This window comes from Scophthalmus maximus, chromosome 22 (assembly GCF_022379125.1).
Source record: "Scophthalmus maximus strain ysfricsl-2021 chromosome 22, ASM2237912v1, whole genome shotgun sequence".
Taxonomy (NCBI): domain Eukaryota; kingdom Metazoa; phylum Chordata; class Actinopteri; order Pleuronectiformes; family Scophthalmidae; genus Scophthalmus; species Scophthalmus maximus.
The window spans coordinates 3,747,082-3,767,683 of NC_061536.1; the positions used below are offsets into that span (position 1 = coordinate 3,747,082).

The window sequence follows — 20,602 nt, forward strand, 5'->3', positions numbered from 1 at the left end:
GGCGCAGCTTTGGACCTTGTGTTGAGATTATTTGGCTGTTTCCCAAGTCAAGAATTCACTTGAAACCTGAGTTATTCCTTTGACGTAAGAACTATAATTAAAAAATTTTTTTTTTTGATGTATTGTGATTGTAGACCAAAAAGGCTTGCAAATAGAAGTTACGTCATTGTCTTGAAAAAGCAAAGCATTCCCCAAACAGAAGCATTTTTCAGTGTGTAGCAAGAGCGATGTCATTTTATTGGTCTAGAGTTAATAATGCTGGATGGGCAGCTAGAGGGACATTCTTTGTGTGTGCTGCTTTACATGGCTTCAACAGAACACAAGAAATAAGAAGTGTCGGTTATCACATTAAAATGTCCACATTGGAATCGATGTTAAAAACAAAAAAAAGGGAAGAAAAAAAATAATCACACTTATTCCATAATTTAATCAGTTTATCCAGGAAACTAAATGTCTAAGGGTTAAAAAAAATGGACTCAAAAAAAAGAATCTAACAAAAAAGAATAAGATCACAGTCAGGTTTTGTTTGGTTGAGAAAAGATTAATGGTCAGAGGCACTGCTTCCCAAGGGGGAGGAGAGCTGCCCTTCGACAACTGATGCGAGGACGTCGTCCCGTTCCTCTGTTCTTTTCAGTGTCAGAGAAGAGAGCTTCCTCTGTGAGGACACAGATAGACAGACAAAACACAGACGGGGGAAATGGCCAGATCTCCACATTCAGAAGAAAACGGGAGTATCACACTCTCGATCAGTACAGCAGGCTCAGAAGAGGAAGTCTTTCCCCCCAGAAAGTAAATCGCAGTTTGGGGGCCCAACTTTTCAGTGACACAGTTGAGAAGTGCAGTGGCGCCCCCTCTCTGTAGAGCAGAGCAAGACTGTTAAATGAGTGACGGGACACAGGGCAATAGGCAGATGAGATGGCATATAGCATCAGCTCAGACAGGACTGAGGTGGCACAGGTGACAGATAAAGAGACAGAGTATAAGGTATTTGTGACTCAAAGTGTCACAGTCCACGTGTGCAATTTTCTTACTGACAGCAGCTCCAGCTGTGCTTCACCCTCTCTGATCCCAAGTCAGTTTTCTTGGATGATACAGGTATAAGAAGAGGAGGGGGATGGGGAGGAGGAGAGGTGTGATTTGCTTGTTCACAGGTCGTTCGGGTTGACGATGGTGAAGTCAGAGTCCTTGCTGTGGGTGGAGCCCTCGTCCGGGCTGGAGGAGCCCGACATGATGCCCGCCATCAGTGGGTCGTGGAAGGTCCCAGCTGCGCCCTCGGGTTCCATTCGCACCAGGCCGCGGCCTCGTCTGATTGGAGGGGTTTGCTCAGCTGCAGCCCTTCCTCTTCCTCCTCCTCCTCCCTCAGGAGCCTGCAGGTCTCCATCTTGGGATACAAGGATGTAGTCGTCCCAGTTTTTACCCTCTGAGCCGAGGGAAGACGCCACCTACACATTAGATTAATATAGGTTAAAAATGTGTGCATGAATCAAAGCTGCACATTTAACACAAATTGTTTGACCGTAAAGGTCAATATATTCAAATTAGAGATTTGTTCTGATTCGATACCCATCCCTACGCACAGTCCAGGTATCTGAATCGGTATTGGGAAGGAAAACATGGCATGTGTAATTCAAATGCAAAAAAAAAATTTTCATAAAGCAGCTGCAGAACAAAGCATCATTCTGGGTTTGATCCATTTCTAATGGGACAGAATAAGTGTCACATCTAATCCTGCAAAGATCACACAGTACAGTGTAGTTTATAAAGGTGTGCAGGGCTCTAGAAGAGGACCTGTTGCTCAGGTGGGGTCATCGCCTGTTCCTCCTCTTCCTTCTCGTCCGTGCTCACGCTGCCCTCCAGATCGGAGTCCTGGCTCCGCCTGCTGTTTGCTTTCTGTTGGCGGTCACCGTGGTGACTGTTGGCGGCCAGAGCGGCTTCGGCAGCTGCCGTGGAGGTGTAGTGATCGTCGGCGATAGTAATCTCCTCGTTCTCCTCCGCCTCCAGCTGGCTTTGGTTGAAGCGTAGCGCCCCTTTCAGGATGTCTTTGATCTGACGGGATCAACAGCAACACAAGACGACCATGTCACATAAGCACACCGTGAACATTAATGCGCAGTGTGCACACTCGCGCAGAGACGCCACTCACCTGTTTGAGTCCAGCTAGTGACACCAGGACCTCGTCCTCTTTCTCCAGCTGTTCTTGGAGAATAACTTCTTGGATTTTACCTGGATGAATATTGATGAGCTTTGTCGTCAGCCACACAACTGTATGTTTGTATAAAACTGAAACTTTGTAATCTACCCAAAATCCCTATCAGTTTCACAGTGCAATATATTCGGTATATTTTTTCTGTCTGTAATCTATGGATAAAATTATCAAAGTTATCATTATTTTTATTATTTGGAATTTAAATAATATTACAACGTGTAAACAATTAGTCTAAATACAAACATTAATACCGTATAAATATTTGTGTGTAAGAGAAAAACTGAATTGAAAATAACTGAATTGAAAGGAACTGAAAAATAGATAAATTAAGCAGCTTATATTTTGAAAATCAAGATTACGACATGATCAAACCAATGCTTGTTAATGTTATGTTATCACCAAATGCTTTTTAAAAGCAGAAGCGTGTACAGTATTCATATCATTTGAATAAGCAACTCTTTGTTTGAAATGCTTGATCACAGCTGAACTCACAGATGTGTGTGTTCATCATCTTGGCACAGTATTTGCTCATGGCTTCCAGGTCGTTGATCTGGCCCTGCAGGAAAGACACCTGGCCTTCCAGGTCCTCCTCCTGTTGATAACACACACACACACACACACACAATAGATTAGGGGAACACAAAGGAGCTTAGTAACAGAGGGCAAAGAGAAGGACAAGAAAAACCACAGAGCAGGGATTAGGGCTTAAAAAACTCCGAGAGAGAGAAAATAAATCATGTGAACAGTGTGAGAGAGGGACCAGCTCACCACCTCCTTCTTGCCCATGGTCTTGCTGTGGGAGCGAGAGCGAGTGATGTTGAAGAAGGACTCTTTCTTGGTGGCAGAGAGCGGCGGGGATGAAGCGCTGGCATCGCTGCCTCTGGAGGGGGGAAGGGGCGGGGAGGCGGCAGACTGACCCCGCTCACCAGAGAGACTTTCTATGCTGGGAGAGGAGCTGACCATCCTGGAGCTTTGCCCTGAGAGAGAGAGAGAGAGATAGATAGAGAGAGACGGGAGGTAGAGATGATGTTCTCGCTTTCAAACCGAAAATATTAATCTTTGATCAGTTTTAACGACAGAGTATGGATGTTTGTTCCTGACTGTGAGATCAGTGTCTGATGAAATAACCAACCTTAATGGCTTTTTCAGTAATTACCTGATGAAAGATGGAGTAGGAAAAAAAAAGCTTTGGGAAAAACTGTCTAATTTTTTTAATTTAGGAGTAGGAGAGAACGGCAAGAATGTGAAGTCTGGAGCGAGTCATTGAAATAATATATAGACTTTCCCAGTGTTTAATTCAAATCATGAAATTGTTTGAAACTGCTTAATTAATTTTTTTACACTAAGATGATGCATGAAAATGTGAAAAAATTAAGAAATTAGATCATTAAATTTGACTATTAACAAGTGCCTTTCCTTTTTCTGTCTTTAAATGATGGATGAATTAATTTTCAACTTTTAACAACTTACCTTTTAGAGTCTCAATTCAAATATTGTAAAGATGTACAAGCGGGGAGCAGGAGCTCTGATTGGTCAGCTGTTTGAAGGAGTCAAGTGGTAGCTTCCACTAATGATTTGTGAATGCTGTTCATTAATCCATCATTTAAATGCAAATTCACCCAATCCCTTTCTTAAACCCTTTTCCATTTATATAAGTATCTATGGGTTCTAATTAAAAACGTTAGGTTTTTAATTATTCTAGTCTATATACGAAACACAAGATGAAACCATTGTCTTTGAAAGTCATTGCAAAGGAAAAAGGACGCAGGTGAACCCCTAATCACAGAACAGATGACGACAATGATGTCATACAGGCTCCTGAGCACATGTTTAAAAGCGCAACACATCCCTGATGCGTTCATGCCGTCAGTCTCATTTCGAGGCAGGATGTGAGCTCCCTCTGCTGATCACACTCCACCATTACACTCTCTGTCCATTTACTGTAATTGCTGCCTCACTGGCAGCTCATCAAGCAACAACAACAACACACGAACAAACAGAGGAGGGAGAAACTTTGTACGCAGACATGCAACGGCAGTGAAACAAGCACGGACGAATGTGGGGCGTAATCACACAAGCGGTTGCCGTGGCAGCAGTTACCTTGTGTGTCAGTGTGAGTCTGGGCTGGGAGAGAGACCTTAGATGCTCCACCTGAAACTACATCTAACACATGGGAGAGTCAAAGCTAAAGCTGCCATCACCATAAAAAACCCCAACTACCAGCAAGGGCTGCACCAATATGAATAAATGTGAAAAAAAAATTGAATTGAGATCAAAAATCTCTCATTATTCGAGAGCAACATAGTCCCTCTTTATTATTATAACTGCATCACTACACTGCTTCTCAAAAACTTAACAACGAACCGTAAAGTACACAAGACATTATATATACAATGCTGATCTAACATGACAGTGCAAAACAAGCACCTTGTGAAATCTGGATCATAATTCCTTCTCTGGTTGCTGACAGTCTAAAAAACGAACTTTTCAAGACGTTTTTTTACGGAACGGAAAGCTTGTTTATTTATTTCACCTTATCATAGTAGTGGCATATCATAATCTATCAGACTGCTTTTGACTTTAATTTCACCATGACAACGGCAACAAGGGAGAAGAGGGAGTGCTTGGTTTGATGCAGCGGATCTCCCTGCTAATGCAAGCATGTGGAAGAACTGTTGAGATGTAAAAATGAGATTGAAAAGGGGTATGAATCGCGATCGCGATTCAAAAATGAATAATCATGCAGCCCTCCTTTTTTTTAAAACTATCATACAGATAATTAATACCAGCGCGAATGTGAACATGCAGCAAATTCACCAGTTAGACAACTGCCGATCAAATCAAAATGAGCTGATTAGTAGATGGTGATTTGGAGGTGGTCCTGAAAGAGTCCCATCACTCACCTTTGCTGAGGTGAACAGGCATGCTCTCGGACTTGAGCAGGCGATAGTGCTGATTCTGGGCGAGGCTCGGGGTCTGCGCTGGAGCGTGTCCTGACGGTGGCTCCGCCAGTGGGTGAGGCAGGGTGGGCGCAGGGGCCAAGGCGGGGGAATTAGATGAGGAGGAGGATGAGGAGGAGTGTACCTCGGTGTTAATTGGCGAGATGCCGCCGGACCCACTTAACATGGCTGGAGAGATGAGCTTCCTGCCGAAGCTCAGCAGGCTGCTGGAGACCTTGTTGATGTTGAGGGGGGGTGTTTTTGTACTGGACCTGGACGAAAAAACAGATGGATAAGAAAAACGAAGGCCAAAAGCAGAGAACAATACCTTCATGTTGATTTATTTTTTCTTGCAACCAGACATTTCTTTTCTGTACAGAATGAAGCTCAGATTGCAGAAGCTTGAAACGTATATCAAATAGTTTCCATCGCAGTAAACAGTCTTAATCCCTTTACTGTTTGACTAATTACTTTTATGTAGTGGTTTTATATAACCACTGTGATATAACCCCTGCTTGAAAATGCAACCAAACTCTTTTCAATCTTTCTTTTCCTCTTATTTGAGGATTCAGAAGGAGGCACTAACTTCTAATTCATACAGGGTGCGTGAGGGTGTGTGTGTATGGAGGACAGATTATGACTTATATATAAATAAATGTATAAATAAATAAATGTATAAATAAATAAATGTATAAATAAATACAGGAATAAATAAATAAATATATAAATAAATAAATAAATAAATAAATAAATAAATAAATGTATAAATAAATGATGAAATAAATAAATGCGTAAATAAATGTATCAATAAATTGATAAAAGAATAAATAAAAGAATAAATAAATAAATTTACGCTTTACATCTATTTCTACATTTCTGTTCACCGACATTTATTTTTTTCTGCATTTCTCTTCACATACATTTATTTATTTCTGTATTTCTGTGTCCATATGCTAATGAGGCAGGGGAGGTCCTAACCTCAGCCTCAACCATGATTGGTCAAATCGGAGAGCCAGGCAAAAGCAAACGATCCCGATCCCATGCCTTCCTACCTGTCCAGTTCAGCGTTGTCGCTACATTCAGCGTGTTTTAAGACTCCGCTAGCGACTGCTTTTCAAAAAGCGACTAGCGTGTTATTGAAGACTTTTGGAGACTCTGAGGCTTTCGTTTATACTCTAAATGAGCAGTGGGTGCTGCCGTGGGTCCCCCCCTGGATCAATGCACTCACAGGCGGCCCTGTCCTCGTGCGGCGCTGCAGTCAGAGCTGGAGATGCAGTGTTGCCAACTCCTCAGTAGTGGGAGAGACAGAAGGAAATAAAAACACCCTAAATATTGTAGCGAACGCTCATAAGGACAGGAGGCTTGTTGGCCAGTGTAGGTCGGCTTTTATTATATCCACATTAGGACTCTAGCAAAAAACCTTCATGGATCCACCGGCATTGAACCTGTACGCGGTTCATCACCACACACCCGCTCTCCGCTCGCACAGTGGCACGTCGCAGAACAACTCAGCCTCTTGCACAGTCGAAGCAGCGCCACGAGACGATTCCTCTAACTCCTTAAAGCCTTTTCCCTGACTGCGCCTGCATCAAGTGGCAAACATGGTCAATTTGGCTTCAAGGATAAGAAATAAATAGTATATTAAACATATAAATAGTCAGTGTGTTGGAGTGTATCACTACGGGCGGAGGGTCCCTTCGCTGCTGAACGGTTATTGTTTGTAATATAATAAATTATGTCAATTGGACTTATAGTGCGTGCGTGAGTCCTTATACACCGGCTCCTCTCTTTTTTTTAGGTTTCGGCACACAGATGACGCACGTTTCTGTCTTGTCAGTGTTCTTCTTCTATGGTAAACACAAACTTCTCTGCCTCAGACGGGCAGGTCACACGCACAGTGCGAGCGGTCGAGTCGTGGCTGACGGTCGGGTCGAGTGTGAGCACATCAATTCTGAGCTTTGGCTTCACATCGCAGACGATTTACTCGGACAGTTTGAGTTGGAGTTTAACAACAGCATTTTCTAAAATCGCACAGTGTACGCCCGGCTTAACTGAAAGACAGGGTCGCTACAGTATGTCGAACTACAAATTAACTTTCTTCTGGCGATTCTTGTTTTTTTCATGTCACAATAAATGCAGTAATTTATTTGCGGCTTTGCGATTCATTTGCAGTCTGGACCCGGAGGGATGACAGTCACTACTGCGTCAGAGTCTCCAATAACACCAGATAAAGTGGCTTTTTTGAAAACGAGTCGCTAGAGGGGTCTGCCACACGGATCAGCACCGTTCGTAAGGCAGAAGTAGAAGACCCGAATCGAGCTGACTCCTGTAACCAATCATGGTTGAGGCTGAGGTTAGGACCTCCTCTGCCTCAATAGCATATGGACACAGAAATACAGATATAAATAAATGTATGTGAACAGAAATGTAGAAGTATATGTAAAGTGTCATTTATTTACGCATTTATTTATTTATTGATACATTTATTTACGCATTTATTTATTTTCTTCATTTATTTATACATTTATTTATTTCCTCATTTATTTATACATTTATTTCCTCATTTATTTATAGATTTATTTATTCCTGTATTTATTTATACATTTATTTATTTATATATTTATTTATATAAGTCATAATCCGTCCTCCTTATGTGTCTGTGTCTGTGTGTGTGTGTGTGTGTGTGTGTGTGTGTGTGTGTGTGTGTGTGTGTGTGTGTATTATACCGTGTGTTGTTCATCAGGTCAGCTCCCCTTGTTTTATAGTAATCCAGGTTCTGTTGAAACTGGTAGTTGACAGGTCGCGGGTTGTTCTACAATGAGAACGTCAAAAGAAAAGAATTTCTTTTTGGGTTTGCACATTTACAAGTAAAAAAAAATCAAGCATCCCTGCTGCTGTGCGTGAGAACACGGGAGAGTAAACAGGTCGACATAAAATGTGTGTCTATGCATGAGTACATAAACAACGCCTTGACGTCTCTGAGTCAGTCAGCATGTTATTAGTGACGACGACCCCCCAGGTGTAACTGTGATGCGGACGCGGTGTGACACGATCATTCACCTGAGGTAAACACTGTCATGTTGGATGAGCACCTTTCTGGAGTTTCATCCCAGCGAAAGTAGTGGAAGGGCGTGATGTGTTTCAGTTTATGGGTCAGTGGGTGTGGAGCAGGAACAGAAGATGGTTTGTGCTGCGACAGTGAGGTGTTAGCGAAGGTCAAAGGACTAATGTCAGGCTTGATGTGTACACATCAACGACTGCCTTTATATAAGACTGTGAATCTTCTGTGTGTGTGAGGATAACTAAGAGTGTCACTCAGTGTGCGTGTGTGTGTGTGTGTGTGATTGCAAAAGTAAAAGTGCATTACATGTAAATGTTAAACATGTATATACCGCATCTGTGAAACTCCACCTTGCATGTGTCCTGTGCTTTATGCATTCAGTTTAAATGCCTTGAAACGACAGAAATGTGAGGAACTGTGTGTCTCTGTGTGTTAGCTCATTTAAACTTGGTTTGTGTCCACCGGTTTGTGTTTCATTTCTCAGTGTAATGAATGCAAAGTCAAGCTCCAGCTAAGTGTATATATTTCATTTCCTGTGTAAAAGTTTTCTTTCTCACTTCTCCATTTCAACGTGCGGCTGCTCAGGCACAAAGGTGTTTACAGTATCAAACCACATAAGGGACTTTCAGGGGAAACTGAGGTGTGCCAAACAAACAATGAGACGGTTACTTGTGGATACACAATCAAATTGAAAACCTCTTTTTAAAAGGATCGTGCTCGTGTGGTTACTTACTTTGGGATCTCGCAGGAACAGAGCCTTTTGGAGCAGAGAATTGATGTCTCCTAGTGGAGGGTAGTGCATTAACAGGCCCAGGCAGGTCTGGAAGTTGCTCGCAATGACTGAAACAGGAATATGAACAAATGAACAGAACCTCTTCAACCGTGTCAGAGTTTGACAAATTTCAGAATAAATCTAATGGGGAGATGGTGTTTAAATCTATGACCTCTTTTTGTCTTTCTTAAACTAAGCTAACGCACAAGTTGTTTGATTTAAACTTCAGACATTTCCAGTACGTGGACAAACATACCACTCAAACACTATCCAAGAATGTCCTGACTTCCTAAAACATCAAGGGCGTCAAAATTATTTTAAGTGTTCATATCAGTCCCTGCATCTCTTCAGAGCAACCTTCAGAGAAGCACCTCTCTGACGAACGGCCTCCTCTTTGTTCCGAGGACTCTTGGTTATGAGAGCACTACAATTCTGCAGATTAACAACATCAATGATTTTTGTTCTATCCTGGCAACGTTGAATTTGTATTGAGTTTTCCTCTTCAAATTAGTCTTCTTAAACATGACTATCAAAGTACAGATTTATTGAAACTTGGCCTCTGGTCTAAAGTAGCCGGGATTCGGTGTCTTGTAAAAACAAAAGACAAACCGGGGAGGATGTTAGCCCATGAGAGATGAAACATACGTCCTGCCTGTATGTATGGCAGCAAAGATGTACTGTATTCTACAGTATTCAAAGCACTACAACTCTATGTGATTAAATGAGGTGGAAGAAATCACACTTCTTTTTTTAAGAGTTTCCTATGTAATTATAAGCCACAAAGTCAACACGTGGCGTAATGGGATTAGTACAGTAATAAATGGTGAAAGCGTACGAGCGTCACGGATGTAGAGCAGCATGGCTACAAAGACGTAGTCCACCAGGTCCAGTGTGATGCTGTCACCAAACAGGGCGTCCCACACCACCAGCAGGTCCTGGAGCGGAAACTCTCTGCCAAACAGCAGACGTACCCACCGGCTGTTGGGACACAAAAGATGGACAGGGCGAGTGGGTTTGCGCACAGCTGAGGGTCAAGAGAAGGATCGGGAGTATGGAACACAAAGGTGTAGATACTGACATGCCGTAGATCTGCGGGGCTATCTCCAGGCGGTTGAGGTGCATGTGCAGTTCCACGTCGTGCTTCTTCACCAGTTGGTCCTGGATGCGGTTGACTTTGGTCACTATGGCAACAGATGGTCCCGAGTCTTGGGGCCGAGCGAATGGGATGCTGGTCAGCATCTCTTCCTTACCCTTGAGGGGCAGATCATAAAGTGATGAGCATATATTACACACACTGTTTTTTTTGGAACATCCCCAAGTTCTATTCCTTCATATTATAATGAAATCAAATCCCTTTTTGATGCTATTCGTGGTAAGTGTTTGTTCTGTATTACCCATGCAATGCATTTACATCTAATAATAATGGGATACTTTTCATTGTCAATGACAGATCTCTATTCAGATGCTCAGTTCAATACCTATTTATGAGGGATTCACAGGAAATGACGCGTGCACAAGGTCCAGTGTAATTTTGTTTGATTAATAACAGCCTCACTGTTGAACATTTACAGCTGCTGTTAGTTCAAATTAAAAAGAATCTAACTAGAAAAACAAAGTGGCTTTTTTGGAAACTGAATGTATTTGTCACAGAAGTTATGGCCGACAACAATCGTTCATTAGCAGTGCATCTACAAAACAAGAGGACGGTTTGCTGATCAGTTTGAAAAATTGCAGGGAGAAACAGAACAAGTAGGTTAAGCAACTGTTTGTGTTTGTTGTAGTATTAAACTGGACTCGCCGTTACTAATGTAACAGCAGGTGTGGTCAAGTCAACAACGACATTACAACTTCAAAGTATCAATAGCCTTATATCTGCATTTCAATATAATATCACACTTGTTTCACTTTTACTTTTGCAATCACACACACACGCACGCACACACACACACTGAGTGACACTCTTAGTTCCCCTCACACACGCAGAAGATTCCGCCGACGTTGTGTTGCAATGCACAAACAATTATTGCAATTACAATGTGAAAAGCAGAACTGACCTTCCTCACTTCTCTCTCAAAGCTGGAAAACCACGGCTCTGCTGTCTCCATTAGCTGTGAGAACATGGCACTAAGGGGCAGAGGTGTATTAGTGTGATTGAGTGTGTGTGTGTGTGGAAATAGACATGTAGACCCATTCCAAATAATTGAAAAGTAATGACACTCCTTATATTATTCTTATTATTATCACCTATTTGTCCATCATCAAACGTTACTCACTAGGCATCGTGCTCCAGGTACTCTGGGTTCAACAGACACTTCATCTCCTCACTGTAGAGAACAATAAAAGAACAGCCATTAGATTATTTCTTTCCCAGAATAAACGCAGACCTATTTTGGCTTCTGACTACAGCACGAGTTACTGATAGCCCAGGAAAGTCTGAGGGTGCTTGTGGCAACGATCGGGGGGAAAGTTTCCGTTTCACAGCTGTGAGGAACTGACCTGGGGCTGGCCGTCTCGCTGGCATGCTGGAAGGCTTGATGATCACAGTGCAGCACAAACACTATCGGAGCCAGCAGCTCGTGCATCCCCTGCAGATGGACAGGAGGAGCGGCAGGTAGAGGGAATGGAAGGAGTGAAAGGGCAGGGGGGGAGAGAAAATATGGTTAATTTGTGGTCAGTCCCTCTTTAATGGTGATGCACGAGGTTTCTAATCCTTGATGACAGGTTTAATTTAGATATTGTTAGCCACTGCCCGGCCTTATGTCACTTCCAGTTTGCAAAAAAGATGCTGTAATAGGCAACCATTCATATCTCTGGCACCTGTTACAGACACTGATAGTGATGAGGCTACAGAGGCATTTTGTTCTTTTATCTGAAAACACTGGGACTATCAGCACCCAGAGGGATTGGAAGATCCGTTTTCAAAAAGAGTACAATGACTGAGTTGTTGGGACAATGTGTGAGCACCCATCCTCACCTGTTTATACAGTAACTGTTCGTTTTCTCTGGCATAACAGAAGAGAATGTCTGTCAGCTTGGTCCTCACGTCCTCGTCCTGGAAGTAACGAATCTCAGGGAACCTGATGGAAATGGTAAAAAAAGAGTGAGAGCGAGACGGGGGGGGGGGGGGGGGAGAGAGAACAAACAGAAAGATGCTGATACTGACGTTCTAAAGACGTCCTGTTTGACCATCCCCTTCAGCTCTTTATCCTGGAAGAACTTGTTCCACAGGCTCTGTTCAACAGGTAAACGACAAGAGTCAGAAAATGAACGGCTGGGCTGCCAAAATAATACTCAAAGTAAATTCTCATTAATTGTTAGAAACTGTATTTTTACAGAATTGTATGTAGATTGAAATAGAATTAAAAGGAAATAGTTTTCATCACAAAAACGTCCCAGTTTTCTTGATAGTAAGTTCCTTTCAGAAAACTGTGTTCCTGTCTACTTTATGTTGTGTTTAGATTAAAATATGATACAACTGACGGACAGATAGACAGATGGAGAGAGACACACACACACACACACACACACACACACACACACACACACACACACACACACACACACACACACACACACACACACACACACACACACACACACACACACACACACACACACACACACACACACACACACACACACTTACCCCCTCATCCTGGGACAGAGGGTTGTTGACCACCAGGTCCTGCTGGCCTGCAGCCTTGCGGGGGTTAGTGATGTGCTAAGACAAAAAAAAAAAGAACAGATCAGTGATCACAGTTCATTTGTCAAAGGTTTCATGCATGACCATGACCTGAGTTTAGTGTAGTAGAATATTGAGGGTTACAAGTTGTATTTAGTTAAAAAAGTCTATTGTCATTAATAAAATTATTCATTCAAATTTACAGCGTAATGACTATCAGATTGCAAGCTACTGGAACCTTGGGCCACTCTTATTATTATCCCCTCATGCTGAGAGGATTGGCCACAGAGCGGCGCTCTCACCATCTCTTTGATCTTCTCATACTTGGCTCGGAGCTCCTTGGTTTGGTTGATCCACTGCCCCTTGTCTTCGGGAAGAACCTCCAGGTACAACTGCAGACACACGGCACATAGATTATTCTCATGCTTCCTCAACAAGAGTTTTTCTCTCCGTGAGTCACAAACAAAAGCAGAAAATTCACACTAAACTCTAAAACTGCTGTTTCCTCCAAATAAGGTTCGCAAGCTGCCAACTACACTGACTTTTCTGAGGCAGGGAAATTGGCAAAGCCCTTTTAATCAAGCTCGATCGGAGTTCGCGTGATCCATTTGGCAGTTACCTTCCAGCATACGCTCCGAAAGCGGCTGCTCCTCAGTCGACCGTTGATGCCTGCCTGCCGGATCCTGGCCAGGTAATTACTGTTGAGGAACAAGTCGTCCCATTCTTTCCTGTGCAGGGGGAGGGGAGGCGGAGGACCAGGAGATTTATGAGCGTCTCAACCCAAATTGGGCACGGTATTCCATCTAATGTGTCATCCAACATGCAAAATCGGGAGGCCGAGTTGCAAGCTGGGCCAAGAGTTTGCGGTGCACATGAAAAACACTCACCTGTACGAGAGGAAGGTTGACTGAGACTGTGATAAACTGCTGCTGTCAAGTGATCCTCCTGTTAAAACACACACACACACACACACACACACACACACACACACACACACACACACACACACACACACACACACACACACACACACACACACACACACACACACACACACACACACACACACACACACACACACACACACACACACACACACACACACACACACAACCACAACCACAAGGGGGGATGTAAACAACCAGTGCTACTGAGTAAAAGTAGGCATCAACAATCTTTAAAATGCTTGTGAGCACAGGACCATAAACTATAACATAACCTTTGACAACCACTGGGCCTGTTTACTGCCACATCTTTTAGTTTCAGTGCTTCTTTCATGCAGGAGATTCACAAGAGCCATAAGCAGGAAAAGTGACGGCTGAGAATAATTCTCTTTGTCTCTATTGGTGGTAATAGGTCTAATTTGGCCTGCAGGTAAACACACATTCAAGTCAGAGCGCTGTCGATCAACATTAGTTACAGGAGTAGATCATTCCACGGGGACACTCAGCATGAATATTCATCAGTTCCACAACATGTCAGCCCCCCCGACATTTTCTCTCTCTCACGCGCAAACATACTAACACCTCAGCCCGCGGGGCGTTGCCAGCCACGTGTGTGACTCACGCTTCACAGTCAGTATTCCGACTTATTGTGACTGCCTCTTACACGCTATACCTCGTCTACTGGTATGAGCCTGTTTTAGGGACCCTGACGCTACAAAATGTAAAAGGACCCGAATAAAGAGGAAGCATTAGCATGTTATGAGTCAAGTTTTTCACCACGGCAAATGAAAACATTTCGAGAGATGAGAGATGAGAGTTGACATACTGCTGCGGTTCTTGTTGAAGTTCTGCAGTGGGTCGAACCCCGTCTCCTGCTGCTCATCTGTCTGGAGCGGATGGCGAGTCTCGAAGTTGGGATGCTGCATGGCCACGAGCCAGCCGGACCCTGAGAGTGAGAAAACAGGTAAGTAAAACAAAATAGATTAGAGATAACGCAGAGAGGCTACCGGAACTTCAAACCAAACTTTTGGTCTTTATCTCCTGTCTCGTTATCCGTGACTTTTGAACTCCGAAAAGTCTCATCCCAAAGACACCCAGTGATAAGGTGCAATAGGCTTTCTCCAAACTGACTTATAGAGACACTGACCTTCGATCAGAGAATCTGCTGACAGTTGTTAGAAAATTTTGGAACACGAGATGCAGAGTCGCTGGCATCGTTCAAACAACAGCGGAAGAAAGAGAGCATTTGGTTGATGTTTACTGGAAGAAACTTTTGATTAATGGTGCAAATATCAGATTGCATGTCAATTCTTTGCTATCATTTAACTTGTAACATGGTGTTAAGTTTTAATATGGTAGTTGCTGCATTCCCACTTATAGTCGGAACAGCGATTTCACAACTCGGGAAATGGGACCTTCTGTGGAGCATGTGGATGCACAATCTGGCCTACCTTTCGCCGACCTCTGTCCTCTCAGATGAGAGGTGCCGTTGAAAACTACAGTAGCTTCTGCAATCAGTTAAATGTCCCCCGCTGCTAACTTACAGTTAATCACACTCTGAACTGTTATCTCAGCACTCACTGTCACAGCCTTGTGATTCTCCACAGCCGAGACTCAGAGGAAGGAGGACGATTCTGCAGGCAGAGAAACAATAATGAAAGTAAGGAGGGAAGAGAACAAGAGTCTTCATGTTATTAGTCAGCAGAAAAAGAAGAAAAAAAACACAGTTGTACTTAAATCCAGTGATTAAAGTGACCTCAGATTCTTTCAGAAACACAATGTAGCTCCAGAATCAAAGAGATAGTCGATAGTAAATCCACCATTTGAACATCGTGTTCACTTCACAACGTAGTAACAAGCATCAGCCTTTGGCTAGATAATCAATGAATGACGAATGAACACTTTTCGGAGACTAGTGACTTTTTAGTTACAGTGCGACCGCAGTTTATTCACCTTTTGCGTTCAGCAGAACTTCACAGCATCAAATAGAGCACTGACACTGAAGAATGGCTTAGATTACCAAGAGGCACTTGAGCCGCCTGATGCTCCTCCACGCTCGCGGTGATATATTAAACGTAAGGAGTAATGCTAATGAGGTCATTAAGAAGGCAAATGAGTGCGTTGATTAAATATTCAGATGTCACTAGACTTGTCTTCACATAACATAAACAATACAATGTTATCAGAAATTGTATTAAGAAACTAATATCAAGTTTCACTTTTCATCACAAGACATCACAATTTAGGTTAACCAGCTCTGCCTGCATTCTTTATCCGGCTTGGGATTATTGCTATGTTTATGAATATGGTTAGCCTAATACACAGGCCTACAGAATAGCACGCTTCCACAGAGCATTATGGGGTTGAGGGTTTTTTTGCTTATAAATTGTGGAAATAACACAACAAAGGCATCTCTTAAACCTATTAACCATGTGAATGGAACACCGCTCCATAAATCAGCAGCACATGCCATCAAAATAGAAATTATTTTATATGCATAATGTATGTGCCTGTTTTCTTAGGAAACATCTGTTCTCCTCACAGACTAATGCTTCCCTTAAGTCAGGGCGCTTCTCGTCCCTTCCTTCATAAAAAACACATTATAGCATTAAATAATCGGAACTAATCCACAACTGCAGAGAAAAACGGAGGAATGTTGTGAATGTGAACCTCCGACACAGAAAGAAAAAGATTGCAATGAAAGATTTCCCGACTGTCCACAAATGTACCAGCAGTCACCTCTCACACAGTGATACGTCATATAATCACTATCAGTCCAAAATTTGACTTGCCAAAAGTGTTTAAATATGTTTTAAGGCACTCTTTTCCCTAAAGGCCTGCAAACACGCCCTGCGCTTTGTCCCTACTTTCCAAAAATAAAAAGTAAAAAAAAGAGGCCTTCACAGATCACTCACTGTGCTTTGAGGAGGTATGTCCTGTGTGTGAAAGCCTGCACAGGCTTTCACACACAGGACATACCTCCTCAAAGCACAGTGAGTGAAAGATGAGGCGGCTCAAAGACCGGAGGCCTCGCCGCGTTGGCACAGTCTCGCCTCAAGCAAGCCTTCTCTTAGCCGTCTGCTGCCTTCATTACTTCCTCCGAGAGTCGAACGCGAAAACGACATCCCAACTTTACTACAGTACATAATAATCAAGGCAAATTAGCTTCTGCATAATTTACTCCGCAGCACCTGGAGACACCTCAATAATTCAAATCACGAATCTTTCATGAAATAATCAAATCAATACGTAATGAAAGGCATAAATAAATCAGCAGACAAATAACACCGCGTCCATCTGTTCTGAGGTGGAAGATCTGTTCCTGGCGACTTACAACCAACAGCCCATGAAGCTAAATTCCGAAACACCATCAAGCTACACACATTAACACTTCCCGACCATTTTCTTTTCAAAAGGTATCGCCTCAAGTGTGACTTCAAAAGGAGCAATGTCAACATTTTGGATTGGGTAAAGCACATTGAAAGCATATCAATAGTTCAGACGGCCTCGCTCCAAGAACCGACCTTCAATAATTCTTCTTTATATATATATACTAGTTCATAATACTTTATTTCCCCTTTCCTCCAACAGTCAGGGACCACAAATGTCACTGGATCTGAGCCCAATAGCTTTCTCCAGCTCTCTGTTTTACCAAAAGCCAGTCAGCATCACATTCTCCCGTGCCTTGAGAGATTTCGCTAAATTCACTCTGACTCTTAAAAACATCGAGGCGTTCTGGGGTTTTTTAGCACACAAGGAAACGCTTCAGCCTGCTCCAAGCTCATTGGCCTAAAGGCACAAAGGCTAAACTATTCTGAAACTAAACCCAGATTAATCAATTCCATTAAATGTTTTGCTCAACTATCTGCGAATTGTCCTTTAAGAGACATCTGACTGAATTACAACAGCTCCTCTGAAACTCACAGTTTTTCAGCTGTGGAAAAGGCCTTCCGTCATTTGTCAAACAAAGTCCAGACTTCTAAGGATTCACTAATGGCATCAGTCATCGGCTGAACCGGTCCACTGGTCTTTATTTCAGCATAGCCGCTGCAAGAGAAATCTAATGTGAAGTAGATTCGGGAGAAGGAACCGTACGCGGGCTCTTTAGGGGATGAATATTCAAAAAGGATTCAGCAAACGGGCGATGAGAGGAGCCGCCACTGGCAGCTAAAGTCGGCGCGGAAGTCTGATCGTTTAGTCAAAGTGAAAGACGCCAGCTAAACAAACTCACATGCCTCCGTTCAGCACACAGTGGGAGCCCAGGAGCCTTCGCGGTCACATGCTCCGCAGTCCGGCGAGGGGCCGAGAACATGCTCGGGAGCCGAACCTTGGCAAAATACTTGCCTGCGAACTTGCCGGCGTCTTGACTTAACATGCTTACCGAATGCATGAATAGAAATATATGTGTACATGAAAGCAGGGCAGTGGCTCCGAAGCTGAGAGAGGGGGTAACGCGAGTCACGAGATGAATCTGAAGGGTGGAGAGATTTCCCTCTAATCTTGGCCGAGTTATTTTTTGAGTAGTTTATTAAAATAAAACAAACAATCGAGGTGGTGGTGGTGGGGGGGGGGGCTGTCATTCTGGTGGGACTGCTCACAACTCACCGGCTTATTCAACTTGTGCTGAGGAGGGGGGGGGGGGGGGGGGGTCAGCTTTATTTTAAAAAAGGGAACTACAGGGGGCTCTGCAGCCTAAAGGGAACCAGAGGCTGACATTTGAACTTCCAGGATCACACACAGACATTCGGGTTCAGCGACACGACGACTTGAATGGGGCTGTCCTGACACGCTGCGTGTTTCCTCTCGCCGTCACTGTACTGGGGGGGGCACACTTCTTTTACAGGGAACAAGTGCGGAGAAGTGTGCGTGAACGCATCACACCCGTGCAGCCAGGCAGTCGGTGGGCTGTTCCAAACCCCTCCGCACTCCAGTCTGGCAGCCAGGGTGGAAGTGGGTTACGAGCGGACCTGCGCCAGCACACCACTGGACCGTGAAGTCTCTTTTCCCAAAAGTTTTCGGGGGGGGGGGCACTGCAATTTAAAGCCAGCACTGATTGTGTAACTACAACTTGACATTTGAACAGGACAAGGCACATAACGTTCGCTGCGATGCACCGCGAATTGTGACAGGGGCAGTGGGATTATCGACGCGGGGGCAGGGCGCAGCGCCAAAGCTAAGCTAAGCTAACGTGCCCCCCCCGCCCCCCGCCCCCCGCAGACGAGGGAGCCGTAAAGAAAGGGAATAAACCCCACAGTTACATGGCGCATGTGTCAGTGCGGACCGGACGTGGCTCTAAGGGGGTTGACACGGAGCAGGGGAGCTAATGTGACGTTAGCCCCGACTGCTAGCGAGCGGGCTGTAACCGAGACGACGGACGGGCCTGCCGTTACTTCCGATACACGCGCGCGCGCGCAGCTGCCGCGAGACAAAGTGCGCCGCGCGGGCGGCCGCGGGACAGCCGGTCGGCGGTCAGCGGTCAGCGGGCCTGTCGGGGCGGTTCGGGTACCTGTTGGGTTCTCTTCACGCGGGGCTCCTCATTCCGCCGCGTCGGGCTCTCCGCTGGTCTGGTTTGTAAACAGTGGCGGGTCAGGCGGATGTTGCTGAACACCAGCTGACTGATCATGTGACGGCGCCTCTGTCTCGCTGCAGGTACATTGTAGCTCAGCTGCCGCGCACTGCACTGCACTGCACTGCACTGCCCCGCACTGCACTGCCCCGCCCCGCACTGCCCCGCCCCGCCCCGCACTGCACTGTATCAACCGGGTGCAGACCGAGAGAGACTCCCACTCGACTTGACCTCCTATCAAAACCAACAAATGCGTCTTTAAATGTCTATTTTATTTGAGTGCATTTTTTATATTACAAAAAAAAAAAAGTGTTATGCTTATACAGTTTGCTGTGTGTTGTACAAAAGTGCAGTCAATCGTTTTGGTACAAAATCAAAATAGCAGGCCTACGTCCTAGTGCATTATGTTGCACTCTTACATTTATCTGGCAGCCAGTCAGTCACCGGTTACATTGTACATTAAAGGGAGTGATTTTGAAGTGGGGCTGTATATGAGTTTAATATGCATAGTTAATATGTTACCTGGTGGCGATGGTGATCGGCGATGTCATTTGACGGAGTTTGGAGGAGAAGTGGAAGTAGCGTGAGTCCGAGTCCCACTGTTGCAGAAGGGGACCACCGCCACATTTTTAAATGCTTACCTAAAAAAAATACCCAATACCCGTTCAATTGTATGCCAAAGGACGCAGTAAATGCATGGCCGAAGTGCGCTTGAAAAAACCTCAACGGCTGTCTGGCGGCAAACTAAAGCAGGGAAAAAAATACATCCAAAAATGTGGCCAAAAAGACGTTTTTTCGGTGGTCCCCTCTGCAACAGTGCGACGCGGATTTACGCTACTTCCACTTCTCCTCCAAACTCCGTTAAATGATATCGCCGATCACCATCTCCATAAGGTAACATTAACTATGCATAAGTAACTCATACAACCCCACTATAAAATCACTGAACTATCCCTTTAAGATATATTAAGATCATAAAACATATATTTTTTATTTAATTACGTAGCCTACCACAAACTTTAATTCGTTGTCTCGTTCCATCAGGTGCTGATCCCAACAGACAGGTTTGGGAACAAGAGATTTCCAACTACCTAAAGGAAAATAGTACAGAGGAGATGACTACAGATTTATCTGGCTTTCCGTCTCTTTCATCATAAAAGAAGAGAGGTAGTTCATCCATCATCATCCTCATCAAGGGAGTGTCAGTTTATAAAGAAGAAATAAAGAATCAGGAAAAAAGAATGAGATGTGGTGGATACTGAGCTCAAAAGGGCCATTAAGTTTGTGGTGGTGGAGCACACCACCAAGGAGAAATAAACACATCATGAATAAACAAGAACGCTGAAGGTGCTCCTCAACGTGAGAGTTAATTAAAATCCTTTTATGGGGAACCTATTTGCAACCATTTCTGAGGTCAGACAAGTCAAGTTTA

The 20,602-nt window shown here is 43.9% G+C and overlaps 1 protein-coding gene across 5 annotated transcripts; it reads right to left on the reverse strand.

Annotated features, from left to right (window-relative positions):
- Positions 1-216: 216 nt before the first annotated feature.
- Positions 217-19,289, reverse strand: tbc1d5 (TBC1 domain family, member 5). 5 transcript variants are annotated; one of them, XM_035620010.2, is made up of 24 exons: positions 19,111-19,289; positions 17,529-17,651; positions 15,186-15,238; positions 14,431-14,550; positions 13,548-13,605; positions 13,280-13,388; positions 12,963-13,052; positions 12,625-12,699; positions 12,142-12,209; positions 11,953-12,055; positions 11,475-11,563; positions 11,252-11,302; positions 11,033-11,102; positions 10,057-10,229; positions 9,814-9,956; positions 8,940-9,046; positions 7,872-7,957; positions 5,110-5,417; positions 4,307-4,369; positions 2,975-3,183; positions 2,699-2,798; positions 2,144-2,223; positions 1,789-2,046; positions 217-1,442 (listed from the first exon to the last, which is right to left on the reverse strand). In XM_035620010.2, the coding sequence occupies exons 4-24, from the start codon at positions 14,528-14,530 to the stop codon at positions 1,146-1,148; spliced, it is 2,637 nt and encodes an 878-aa protein (XP_035475903.1). In that variant the 5' UTR covers positions 14,531-14,550; positions 15,186-15,238; positions 17,529-17,651; positions 19,111-19,289; the 3' UTR covers positions 217-1,145. The 5 variants fall into 5 exon arrangements, with proteins under 5 accessions (XP_035475903.1, XP_035475904.1, XP_035475905.1 ...); XM_035620011.2 differs by lacking the exon at positions 17,529-17,651 and having other exon boundaries at positions 15,056-15,238; positions 19,111-19,248; XM_035620012.2 differs by lacking the exon at positions 17,529-17,651 and having other exon boundaries at positions 2,978-3,183; positions 19,111-19,247.
- Positions 19,290-20,602: the final 1,313 nt, after the last annotated feature.